Source organism: Ovis canadensis, chromosome X, assembly GCF_042477335.2.
Source record: "Ovis canadensis isolate MfBH-ARS-UI-01 breed Bighorn chromosome X, ARS-UI_OviCan_v2, whole genome shotgun sequence".
Classification (NCBI taxonomy): domain Eukaryota; kingdom Metazoa; phylum Chordata; class Mammalia; order Artiodactyla; family Bovidae; genus Ovis; species Ovis canadensis.
This window is the reverse complement of record NC_091727.1, coordinates 15,894,089-15,906,997: the sequence shown is the minus strand read 5'-3', so window position 1 is coordinate 15,906,997 and position 12,909 is coordinate 15,894,089. Positions and strand designations below refer to the sequence as shown.

The 12,909-nt window shown below is 38.9% G+C and overlaps 1 protein-coding gene across 4 annotated transcripts in view; it reads left to right on the top strand.

Annotated features, from left to right (window-relative positions):
- CTPS2 (CTP synthase 2) overlaps window positions 1–12,909 on the top strand; it is a 114,066-nt gene that overhangs the window by 3,830 nt on the left and 97,327 nt on the right. For all 4 annotated transcript variants that reach the window (XM_070291369.1, XM_070291370.1, XM_070291371.1 and 1 more), the window contains exons 2-3: window positions 2,981–3,185; window positions 8,901–9,071. In XM_070291369.1, coding sequence (XP_070147470.1) covers window positions 3,020–3,185; window positions 8,901–9,071 — 337 coding nt within the window. In that variant the 5' untranslated portion in view covers window positions 2,981–3,019. The remainder of the gene's footprint in view (window positions 1–2,980; window positions 3,186–8,900; window positions 9,072–12,909) is intronic.

Here is a 12,909-nt window from a genome sequence, read left to right as displayed (position 1 = left end):
AAATAAGAACTAACCTTCACTCAGCACTTGGGTGCTCTCTTTGGAAATGCCTACATAACTCTATCAGGCAGGCACTGGTACTATTTCTGTGTACTTTCCAGATGGAGAAAATCAAAGTTTGCAAAAGTTGGAGAAGGTGCCCAGGGTCATAGCTATGAGTGACAGAGTCAGCACTTGAACTCGGACTGTCTGACTCCAGAGGAGGGGCATTGATCAAAACAGAAAAAAAATCAACAGTGGGATGAGTACCGGAAGACTGTGATGAAATTCCCACTCTACCAACTACCTGGGCTAGTAGGAGCGGTAGGAGGAAGATTTAGATACATTTTGGATCCATAGAAGGAGCATTCTGTGTTTGGACTGAGAAGCTTGTAGGCTAAATCTAGCTCAGGTTGGGTGGGTGGATGGCCAGGTGGCTAGTAAAGAGGAACGATGCCATTGAATGTGATCAACTGTAGTGTGCAGAGAAAGGCAGGCCCAGAGACTTAGGGAAGCCATATGGGATGGGACTTGTATATTTTGGATGACTTCAGTCTACTCACCCTGATGGTGATCAAAAAGAACTCACAGCTCTGAGGTGAGATAACTCTACAGCTCTTAAGTTAAACTAGTTTGTTTTGCAAGTAGAGGCAACTACAAAATCAGAATGGGCATTTCATTGTGGACGACAGATATAGGATAAGTAGGGAACTGAAATTATTCCTACCTGATTGCACTTACACTTAATTTCCAGGTATTTAAAAAAATTGTGAGTTGCAATAGAAAGTGGGATTTTTTTTTGAAAGTGGGATTTATAGTTAGTAGTTTTTGTTAGTGACTGTCTTCTCTTATATTTGAAATTTCTAATTATTTTGAATTTTTAAATTGTAATTAATTTATTTTAAAATTTTATGACTTACAATTTTATATTAATAGTTTCACTCTGTTGGCAGTTGGCCTGCCAGGACTGTAAGGCTCACCTTCATGTGCATGGTGAAATGCACAGGTGCACAGCCCCTGGTGATGCTCAAGAGAAAAGCAATAGTACTCAGAGTAGAGAAAACCAAGTAGCTCATGGACTCCCTGTCTGCCTTTAGAACAAAAGGGTTTGAATCAGACAGCAGCGGCAAAGTCAAATAAAATTTCTTTATGACATAATATTTTCTTTTTTTTTCCTGCTTGAATATTTCTATATGATGAAATAGATGGGCAAGGAACAGATTCAGTGTTCCACATGCTTAGTTAAGGAGGATACATTTATTATTAATTGATAGTGACATTAGTAGCTAACTTTTGGTGCTGGAGAAAACTCCTGAAAGTCCCTTGGACAGCAAGATCAAACCAGTCAATCTTAAGGGAAATCAATCCTGAATACTCATTGGAAGGACTGATGCTGAAGCGGAAGCTCCAGTATTTTGGTCATCTGATGCTAACAGTTGACTCATTGGAAAGTCCTTGATGAACAATTGAGGGCAGAAGGAGAAGAGGGCATCAGAGGATGAGATGGCTGGATGGCCTCACTGATACAATGGACATGAACTTGGGTAAACTTCAGAAGATGGTGAGGGACAGGGAGGCCTAGCATGCTGCAATCCATGGGGTCACAGAGTCAGACATGACTGGGTGACTGAACAACAATGACAATATGTTAATATAGGAGTCGATTTGACCCCCTCTAAGCCAGATATCACCAAACATTTTCCGTGAAAGATAATATTTCCGGTTTTGTGGGGCAGAGGCCTCTGTCTTCCCAGCTCCTCAACTCTGCTATTGTAGCCAGAAAGGCACCATAGACAGTATGTAGATGATGGGTGTGGCTGTGTGCTAATGAAACTTGATTTATGGATGCTGAAGTTAGAGTTTCATATAACTTTTTGTTCCATTTAATTTTAATGTGTCATGAAATATTCTTTTGATCATTTCTCAATCATTTAAAATGTAAAAACAGTCTTAGCTTGGGGACCGTACAAAAATGGACAGTGGGCCAGATGTGACCTGTGGGCCCTGCTTTCCTGACCTCTGATCTATACCTTAGCTCATTTAATCCTCACAACCACCTGCAAGATTTTTTAAAATGTTGGCATATTTGAATATTGATTTTAAAAATAGACTATTTTTTTAAAAGCAATTTTAGGTTCACAGCAAAACTGACCAGAAAGCACTGAGTTCCCATATACCTCCTGTCCCGTACTCATGGTGTTCCCTGTTGTCAACATCTTGAACCAGAGAGGAACATTCATTCGTTAGTCAGTGAACCTACACATCATTATCATTCCAAGTCTACAGGTTTCATTAGAATTCACTCTTGGTGTTACACATTCTGTGAGTTTGGACAAATATATAATGACCTGTATCCACCATTATAGTATCATACAGAATAGTTGCACTGCCCTAACAAAACACTCTGTGCTCCTCCTATTCACCCTTCCCCAATAACCCCTGAAAACCACTCATCTTTTTACTGTCTTCATAGTTTTGTCTTTTCCAGAATGTCATATAGTTGGAATTGTATAGTATGTAGCCTTTTTAGAGTGACTTCTTTCAATTAGTAACATGCATTAAGTTTCCTTCATGTCTTTTTGTGGATTGATATTTCTTTTTAGTGCTGAATAATATTCCAAAGGAATGGTACTTTTTATTTCATTTCACAGATGAAGAAACAGGTACAGCTTGTACAGATCTGACTACAGAGCCTGATCTCTTAAACATTTTACTATGCCTCTGAATCTTAGAGAATTTTGACTTATGATGAAGTTTGTCACAGGAAAGTTGGGGTAAATGTAATATCAGGGTAATGAAGTCAGACATTTTGCTTGCAGAAAGTATCCACAGCTTCCTGAATATTGACATGAAAGAAAAACCTAGACGATAAGACTTTGTTTCAAATACTTAGATAGAAAAGGTGCTGTCGGCTTTTGAAATTTTGGTTCAACATACTCTTTGCTTTACTGGTTTAAGAACATGTTTCTCTTCCCTGACCATTAATTTTATTACCTTTCAGATTATACCTGGGTGCTGGCACCCAGCCACTCCTCTGCCAATGAAGTACATCTTGGTCACTGGTGGGGTCATCTCGGGCATCGGTAAAGGGATCATTGCCAGCAGTATTGGGACGATTCTAAAATCATGTGGACTCCGAGTGACTGCCATCAAAATTGACCCCTATATAAACATCGATGCAGGCACTTTTTCACCTTATGAGCACGGTATGAGGGAGAACCCCTCCCCCCACTCCATAAAGCACTGAGTCAAATTGCAGTTCTTTATTGTATCTGGGTAATTTTAAGATAGCATTCCAGAAGTAGAGTTGCTGGATCATTATGGATCTGTGAAGGTTCTCATGGTTATTGATACATTTTTAAGATTGCTGATGACATTCCAAATTAGTCCACACTTTTGGAAAGCAGTATGTGAGCATACCATTCTCTCTGTACCTTTTGTAGTGTGGATTATTGTTATTTTTTTTATCATAAAGGTAATATATTTCTCAACATTTCATTAAGAAAAAAAATGAGACAATATAGACTATATTGACAATATAGAATGACCTAAAGAAAATAAAAATCATCCATTTCCTACCACTTGGAATAATTATTATTAATGTTGAAGTTTCTATGTATATATTCATTATTTTTATTTATTTATTGGCCACACTGCACAGCTTGCAGAATCTTAGTTCCCTGACCAGGGATTGAACCTGTACCCCTGCACTGGAAGTATGGAGTCCTAACTGCTGCACTGTCAGGGAATTCTCTATACTAATTATTTTTAAAAAGGCACAAGGCCTTACATACTTTCCTTCTAAACTTTTCACATACAAGCAAGAAAGTGTATAAATCATATGTATACCACTTGATGAAATGAACATACTGTGTTAACAGCCCCCAAATCAAAAAACAGAAACCCCCTTTATGTTCTTTCCAGTTTCTCCCCATCTGAAATGACCAGGGTAACCACTATCCTGTCTTCTAACATCATAGATCAGTTGGCTTATTTTTGAACATTAAATGATCTGAATCTTACAGTCAGACTAGTTTTTAAATTGAAGTGTACTTGACTTACAATATTTCAGATGTACATCAAAGTGATTCAGTTATACATTATGGTGGTGGTTTGGTGATTTAGTCACTAAATCATGTCTGACTGTTTTGACCCCGTGGACTGTAGTGCACCAGGCTCCTCTATCCATGGGTTTTCCCAGGCAAGAATACTGGAGTGGGTTGCCATTCTCTTTATATATATATATATACACACACTTTTTCAGAATCTTTTCCAGTATAGGTTGTTACAAGATATTGAATATAGTTTCCTGTGCTATACAGTAGATCCTTGCTGCTTATTTTATATACAGTAGTGTGTACCTGTTAATCCTGAAGACATTTTAATAGATTCTATACTTCCAAAGGTTGTATAGAATCTACACAATAATAGGAAATCATTTCCAATTTATTGATATTATAAGCAACACTGTGACAAGAAACTTAAACAATTTTTTTAACATAAATGTCTAGATACAGAATTTCTGATTTGGTGGGTAGATACGTTTTTTAGGTTTTTTAGTTTTCTTTTTTTAAAAAAATTTTTATTTTTACTTTATTTTGCTTTACAATACTGTATTTGTTTTGCCATACAGTGACATGAATCAGCCACGGGTGTACATGAGTTCCCAATCCTGAACCCCCCTCCCACCTCCCACCCCATATCATCTCTCTGGATCATCCCCATGCACCAGCCCCAAGCATCCTGTATCCTGTATCAAAGATAGACTGGTGATTCGTTTCTTACCTGATAGTATACATGTTTCAATGCCATTCTCCCTAATCATCCCACCCTCTCTCTCTCCCAGAGTCCAAAAGTCTGTTCTATACATCTGTGTGTCTTTTGCTTTCTCGCATAGAGGGTTTTCATTACCATCTTTCTAAATTCCATATACCTTTGCTGAATACTATTCTTTTTAAACTTTACTAACCTGAGAGTAAATGAAAAACCAAAAAAGAGTATCTCATTATGTTAATTTAGATTTCTTTGATTTTCATTTTGTTGGTGAAATGGCTTATTGGAGTCTATGGTAAATCATATATTTATTTGAAACCATCACCCAACTTCCTTCTGTGAGTAAACTTCCACACCCCACTGACTTTGGCCTTTGGCCGCATAGGGTAATGAACTCTTCCTGGTTTGTTTGGAACTTTCCTGCTTTTGAAATTGAAAGTCCTGAATCCTGGGAATACTTTTACTCCTGGGCAAACCAGAGATGTCAGTCACCTTATTTGGCCATGTGATTTGTTTTGCTCTGTAGGGTTTTAGTGAATATGACATATGCCTTGTTGAAGCATATGCGATGGCATAATTTCACTCAATCCGTCTTGTGTTTCTGCCCTCTGCTGTTCGAGCTGCCTGCCCCATAGAGAGATTTCTCCTTCAACCCAAGTCCTGGAATAAGAAGACACAGGGTAGACTCACAACTGACCCACAACCCCTACATCACATGAGGGAGAAATCAGTAGATGTTTTATAAGTTGCTGAGATGTTAAGGTTGTTTGGTAGGCAGCAAAATTGACTAACGCATGTGTTATAACAGTTTTCCTTTGGATCTTTAAAAACGATTTTCAGGAATACTTTGTGCAGAGTATATTAACCTATACTTACCACATGAATATATTTCTACCCTGTTTGCAGTTTGTCTTAATATTACCTCTGTTTGCTGCTGATAAATTTCATTTTACTGTTTATGTAACTAAATGTATCCACTGTTTCCTTTATGGTTTTGCCTTTGATGTCACCTGTTAGCTTCGCTGACCCAGAAATATTTAAATATCTGTATTTTCTTCTGGCATTTTTAGAGTTTCATTTGCTTTTACTTTATTTTTTTCTTCCAGTTTTATTAAATACAGTACTGTATATGCTTAAGGTATATAGCATAATGATTTGATTTATATACATCATGAAATAATTATCACAATAAGTTTAGTGAATATCCATGATCTCATACAGATGCAAGCTTAAAGAAATAGTGAAAAATTGTTTCCTTCGTGATGAAAGCTCTTAGGATTTATGCTCTAAAAACTCTCATATAGAACGTAGAGTGGTGTTAATTATATTTATCATGTTTTACATTTATATCTCTGATAGTTATTTATATTATAACTGGAAGTTTGTACCTTTTGATTGCCTTCATCCAATTCTACACAGTCCTACCCCTGCTTCTGGGAACTACAAATCTGATCTCTTTTTCTATGAGTTTGCTTTTGAAGTATAATTGACTTATAATACTATGTTCCTGGTGCACAACATAGTGATTGGATGTTTTTACACATTTCAAGGGCTTCCCAGGTGGTACTAGTGGTAAAGAACCTGCCTGCCAATGCAGGAGACATGAGACGTGGGTTCGATCCCTGGGTTGGGAAGATCCCCTTTAGGAGGAAATGGCAACCCATTCCAGTATTCTTGCCTGGAGAATCCCATGGACAGAGGAGCCTGGCAGGCTACAGTTCATGGGGTCTCACAGAGTTGGACACGACTGAAGCACCTTAGCACACAATACTCATAGATTTCAAAATGATCACCACCATTTGCTTTTACTTTAATATTGTTAATACATCTGGAATTTAATTTGATGAAAGATGAAGATGAGGTTAGTAACTATTCCTAATCACAGTTATCAAAGATTTCATCCTTTCTCCATTGATTTGAAATACCACCTTTTAATATACACTAAATTTCTCTCTTATTATTCTGTTCTGTTCAGATCTCTTTGTTTATCCCTGACCACCATATTATCTGGAGTAGGAAATGGCAACCCACTCCAGTATTCTTGCCTGGAAAATTCCATTGACAGAGGAGCCTGGTGGGCTACTGTTCATGAAGTTGCAAAGAGCTGGACACAATTGAGCATGCACGCATACACACACACACACACCATTTTAATAGCTATAGCTTTTTATTATCAAGTAAGTCAGAACTTTCCCCATTATGCCTTTTTTCCTTTTTTTTTTTAACCTCAAAATGTTAGTTGTCTTTAAGACTAACTTCAGAGACCTTTTATCAAACTTGCCCTTTAAATTTATGAATTAATTTGGGGAAGAATTAAATACTGAAATTATTGACTGGCCTATTCAGGAACTTTATAAGTGGCTTTCATTTTATTCATACCTGCTTTTATGTCTCTGAAGTAAAATTTTAAACTTTTCTTCTTATTGGTCCCATACATTTCTTGAAATTTATTTCTGTGTATTTTACCTACTTTGATTTGTAATGATATCTTTTTTTGTCATATATTAAATTCCTTTATGTAATAGGGACCTTTTGGGTGTATTTTGGTTTTGTGTAGAATTTGTTTGTGCTATCTTATTTCATATTTGTATATATTGAAATATATAAATATATATACATATATATTTCAATCTTCCTGTACTCATTGTTATTTTATGAGGGCTTTTATTTTTATTTACTTTTTTGTGTGTTTTATTTTGGTAATCACACGTTTTTCTTCACTGTCAAGTTAAAATAATCCGTTGGAATTTTTATTATAATTCCATTAAATTTTTAAAAAAAAGCTTTTTGAAGACATGATCTACAGCTTTTCTTTTTCTTCTGTGTGTATGCTAAGTTGCTTCAATCATGTCTGACTCTTTGTGACCCTATGAACTGTAACCCTCCAGGCTCCTCTGTCCATGGGATTCTCCAGGCAGGAATACCCAAGTGGGTTGCCATTTCCTCCTCCAGGGGATCTTCCCGACCCAGGGATCCAACCTGCGTCTTTTATGTCTCCTGCATTGGCAGGCGGGTTCTTCACCACTAGTGCCACTTGGGAAGCCCTTCTTTTTCTCCTAGGAACATAAGAGATACTACTTTTAAAATTTAAGAATCTAAAATTTCAAGACCTTTGCTGTATACCTGTATTATTACCAAACCGGACTTGGCCTGAATTAACTAAGATTTCAGAGATCTTCCCCTATTTGTCAGAAGTTAAAATGATGAAAGTACAAAGACTTTCCCATAGATCGGTGATTCCTGATAAATATTGGAAAGTAGAACTTGAACTAGAAATGGAATTTGGGAAATACAAAATATTGGAGTTTCATTATTTTGTTGTTTTGTCTTTAAAATTAGAGATCTTTCAGATCCCACTGGTACCTTATGAGGAATACATAAATGAGAGTATAAAAGGCTTCAGATTAGGTTCAGAAGCTAGCCAACCTTCCTTTTTTTATTTTTTATGCTGTGAACATCTAGAAATAGAAGTAAATGATAGAATTTCATTAATCAGGGAGAGGTTCATTTCTGACAAGGTGGCATTAGGACATTGTCCTCCAGATTGATGCCCTTAGTAACACTGGAGACCCAGACGCATAACCAGTAGTCAACACAGGTGCCCGTAGTGTGATTAAGTCTTCATCTATATCCTTCTCGACAGTGCTGTTGTGCAGGTGGTGGCTTATTGCTCACTTTCTTTTTGGCCTCAGTTTCACCAAGTCACCCTATGGGCTAATGGAGGCTCTGCTTTTCATCCACTGTCTGTTTAATAGTGTCTTTACTCAAGATGGGAGTCAATGAAAATTTTCTTATGCCAATTTCAGAGTCTAGGATACTGATGCTTTGAAGTCAGTTGCTATTTGTTTTTAAAACTGCTGTTTGAAAGTCCCTTTCTCGTATGGTATATGATGAGTTTGGAAAAGCTAAATCTTGAAGACAGAATTTCAGTAAGCATTTAAAAACTACCATTATAGAATACTAGAATTTTTCTAATGCATTATCATGGGTAGATTAGAATTACTCAATTTTCCCATTAAAATAAGGAAATAGTGATAAACTATGGCTTATAAATGTCTTTTACCAGCTTTTTAACATATTGTGTTCATCTTTGGAAAATAATCTACTGGAAGCAAATTTTTAATTTTTACATTGCCTTTTTATCCCAGGTGAAGTGTTTGTCTTAAACGATGGTGGAGAAGTTGATTTAGACCTTGGAAATTATGAAAGGTTCTTGGATATTAATCTTTATAAAGACAACAACATCACTACTGGGAAGATATATCAACATGTGATCAATAAAGAGAGGCGTGGCGATTACCTGGGGAAAACAGTACAAGGTATTATATTCCACAAACACTAGAGGGCCCTGTTGGCTGAGCACTCACTGCTTAAAATAGACCTAAAGATGAGGAGGTCCCTGTGCTTTACAAGCTTCAGTCCTTCTCAAATCCCTCTGTTCTCTTCTTTCCTTCTTTTTCCCCACCTCCAATTTTATTGAGATATAATTGACGTACAGCACTGTATAAGTTTAGGGTGTATAGCGTAATGATTTGACATCATACAATAACTTTAGTGAATACCCATCATTTCATAGAGATGCAAAATTAAAGAAATTTGTGATGAAAGCTCTTAGGATTTACTCTTTTAACTTATATAACTTAGAACCATGTTAATTATTAATATATATAATTAATATTGGAGAAGGAAATGGCAACCCACTCCAGTGTTCTTGCCTGAAGAATCCCATGAACAGATGAGCCTAGTGGGCTACAGTCCATGGGGTCGCAAAGAATCGAAATGACTGAGCACACACTCACACGTCCATTCCCCTCACCCATAACCACAAATCTGATATATTTTTTTCCCTGTTTGTTTTTAAAGTATAACTAACCTACAACTAACCTATGGGGCTTCCCTGATGGCTCAGATGGTAAAGAATCCACCTGCAATGTGGGAGACCTGGGTTTGGTGCCTGGGTTGGGACAGTCCCCTGGAGGAGGGCATGGCAACCCACTCCAGTATTCTTGCCTGGAGAATCCCATGGACAGAGGAGCCTGGGAGGCTACAGTCCATGGTGTTGCAAAGAGCTGGACATGACTGAGCAACTTCACAACCTACAACACTATGTTAGTTCCTGTTATATAGCATAGTGATTTGGTGTTTCTGTACATTTCAAAATGATCACTATGGTGTCTATTACCATGTCACCAAGCAAACTTCAAGTTTATCCTCCATGTTCCTGATTATATTTTCATCAGTCTTTTCTTTGTTACTAAGTCATTGTTTCCTTTAGCCCCCTTTTCTGCCCTCTTTATCTTTCTCTCTCTAGCTTTTATTTATGAAATCCATAGGGAATCTTCATCACATATCTGATTGGGTGTAGATCTGAGTCAATTTTTGTCTGTCCTTAATATGTTCTTTTTCTACTTTTTTCTTGAATCTTTGCATTGATGATGATTACTTCCTTGTGAAGAATAGCAGTGGGAAGGAACATGGGATTGAACAGGAGGGCAACATGATGACTTTTTTCACCAACCTTTTCCACTGGTCACATGTTTCTGTCAGGTTGCTTTACTTCTACAAAATATCAGATTGATTCTAGTGGAAGCACACAGTTTTTTTATTAAGCAGACACTCCCAAGATATGGGAGCAGACCAACAGCAAAGGGGTGGTAACAACTCCCACTTGGCTTCCCTTTTTATATTCCCTGTCTCCTTCTCTTGGTTCTGCCCTATGCAAAATAGGGCTTGTACCTACCACCAATCAGGAAAGGGAATGGAAATTGGCATACACACAAGGCTGGTTGACAATTGCGAGTTACATAATAACAGGCTGTATTGTGCATGTCCTTCCCATAATTCAGTCTGTTATAATCAGATGTATGTATGTATAGAATATTTATGAACCCTTAAAGCTGGCTACGGTTACTTGAGGACACAGCTGTGCATCAAGGGCGCATGTGCTGGAGTTGGAGAAGCCACTGTGATTATTTCTGTAGCATATTGTGAGCTCTCCTGGGTGTGTCTGGGTTGGTGTTTAGACATCAGCTTGCATCCTTTTCACCTAGACCACCCCTCTTGTTCATGCCTAACTTCCTACCTAACAATTCTGATTATTCTCTTTTGTCGTCTGTAACCCTTGCCCCTTGTATTCATAAGTACCTATGTGGTAGGGAACAGGCTAGCAAAGTAATGCTCAAAATTCTTCAAGCCAGGCTTCAGCAGTGTGTGAACCGTGAACTTCCAGATGTTCAAGCTGGATTTAGAAAAGGCAGAGGAACCAGAGAGCAAATTGCCAACATCCGCTGAATCATCAAAAAAGCAAGAGTTCCAGAAAAACATCTACTTTTGCTTTATTGACTACATCAAAGCCTTTGACTGTGTGGATCACAGCAAACTGTGGAAAATTCTTCAAGAGATGGGAATATCAGACCACCTTACCTGCCTCCTGAGAAATCTATATGCAGGTTAAGAAGCAACAGTTAGAACCAGGCATGAACCAACAGACTGGTTCCAAATTGGGAAAGGAGTATGTCAAGGCTGTATATTGTCACCCTGCTTCTTATATGCAGAGTACATCATGTGAAATGCTGGGCTGGAGGAAGCACAAGCTAGAATCAGGATTGCCAGGAGAAATATCAATAACCTGAGATAGGCAGATGACACCACCCTTATGGCAGAAAGCGAAGAAGAACTAAAGAGCCTCTTGATGAAAGTGAAGGAGGAGAGTGAAAAAGCTAACTTAAAACTCCACATTCAGAAAACTAAGATTATGGCATCCAGTCCCATCACTTCATGGCAAATAGATGGGGAAACAGTGACAGACTTTATTTTCTTGGGCTCTAAAATCACTGCAGATGGTGACTGCAGCCATAAAATTAAAAGACGCTTGCTCCTTGGACGAAAAGCTATGACCAACCTAGACAGCATATTAGAAAGCAGAGACGTTATTTTGTCGTCAAAGGTCCATCTATTCAAAGCTGTGGTTTTTCCAGTAGTCATGTATGGATGTGAGAGTTGGACCATAAAGAAAGCTGAGCATCAAAGAATTGATGCTTTTGAACTGTGGTGTTGGAGAAGACTCTTGAGAGTCCCTTGGACTGCAAAGAGATCCAACCAGTCAATCTTTAAGGAAATCAGTCCTGAATATTCATTGGAAGGACTGATGTTGAAGCTGAAACTCCAATACTTCGGCCACCTGATGCGAAGAACTGACTCATTGGAAAAGACCCTGATCCTGGGAAAGACTGAAGACAGGAAGAGAAGGGGATGACAGAGGATGAGATGGTTGGATGGCATCACCGAGTGGATGGACATGAGTTTGAGCAAGTTCCAGGAGTTGGTGATAGACAGGGAAGCCTGGCCTGCTGCAGTCCTCAGGGTCGCAGAGTCGGAAATGACTGAGCAACTAGACTGAACTGAACTGAACTGCATGGTAGGGTAAAGATGCTAGTTTCCCACCCCGTTTAAATCACCTTCAAGTTGAAAAGCAGGTGGGAAGTAGATAAAGAAATTGGACAGATGGAGCTCAAAAGATCAGCTGTGTTACTGCTGACACTGGATGGTGTGGCTTAGATCTCAACTATTGATGCAGTTGTGCTTTCTAATAGTTTTCCTCTACTGGGAAAACCTGCGGGAGGGAGAGTTTGCTGCCTCGTACCAGTCACCTCTCCAAATTAGGGAAAGGGCAAGATCCCAAACATGGACCTGCAGTCTGAGTGCCTGTGCTGCCCACGTGGAGGGAGAGCTGACTTACCCAGTCCTCACAGAAAAGTGTTGGGCTGGGCATGCTGCAATGGGTCGTTCCAAATGCACCAATCAGAGACAACTTCCTCCCACCTCGAGTGAGGGGAGGGGTGCCTGGGAGCCCCAAGGGCTGGTGGGGCAGGTGACTGACTTGACAGGCGCTTCTCCGCGTCAGCTTCCCAGAGGCCACCATTTCTCCTTCTTACGTCGTATTAGGTTAATTAGAAACAAAAACACTTTTTTTGGTTTCTTTGGCTGAGACCAGCAGCTGCAGGCTTGCTCAGCACTTAGGTAGCCCAGGGCTTTGTGCTCGTGGAGATGCCACCTTTTAGCCTCTTCAGCTGAGAGTAGCTGCTGCGGGCCTCTGGTCAGCCTGCAGGCCTCCTCTACATCCTCTCAGTGACTGCTCCCCACTGGCTGGTGGGCTGC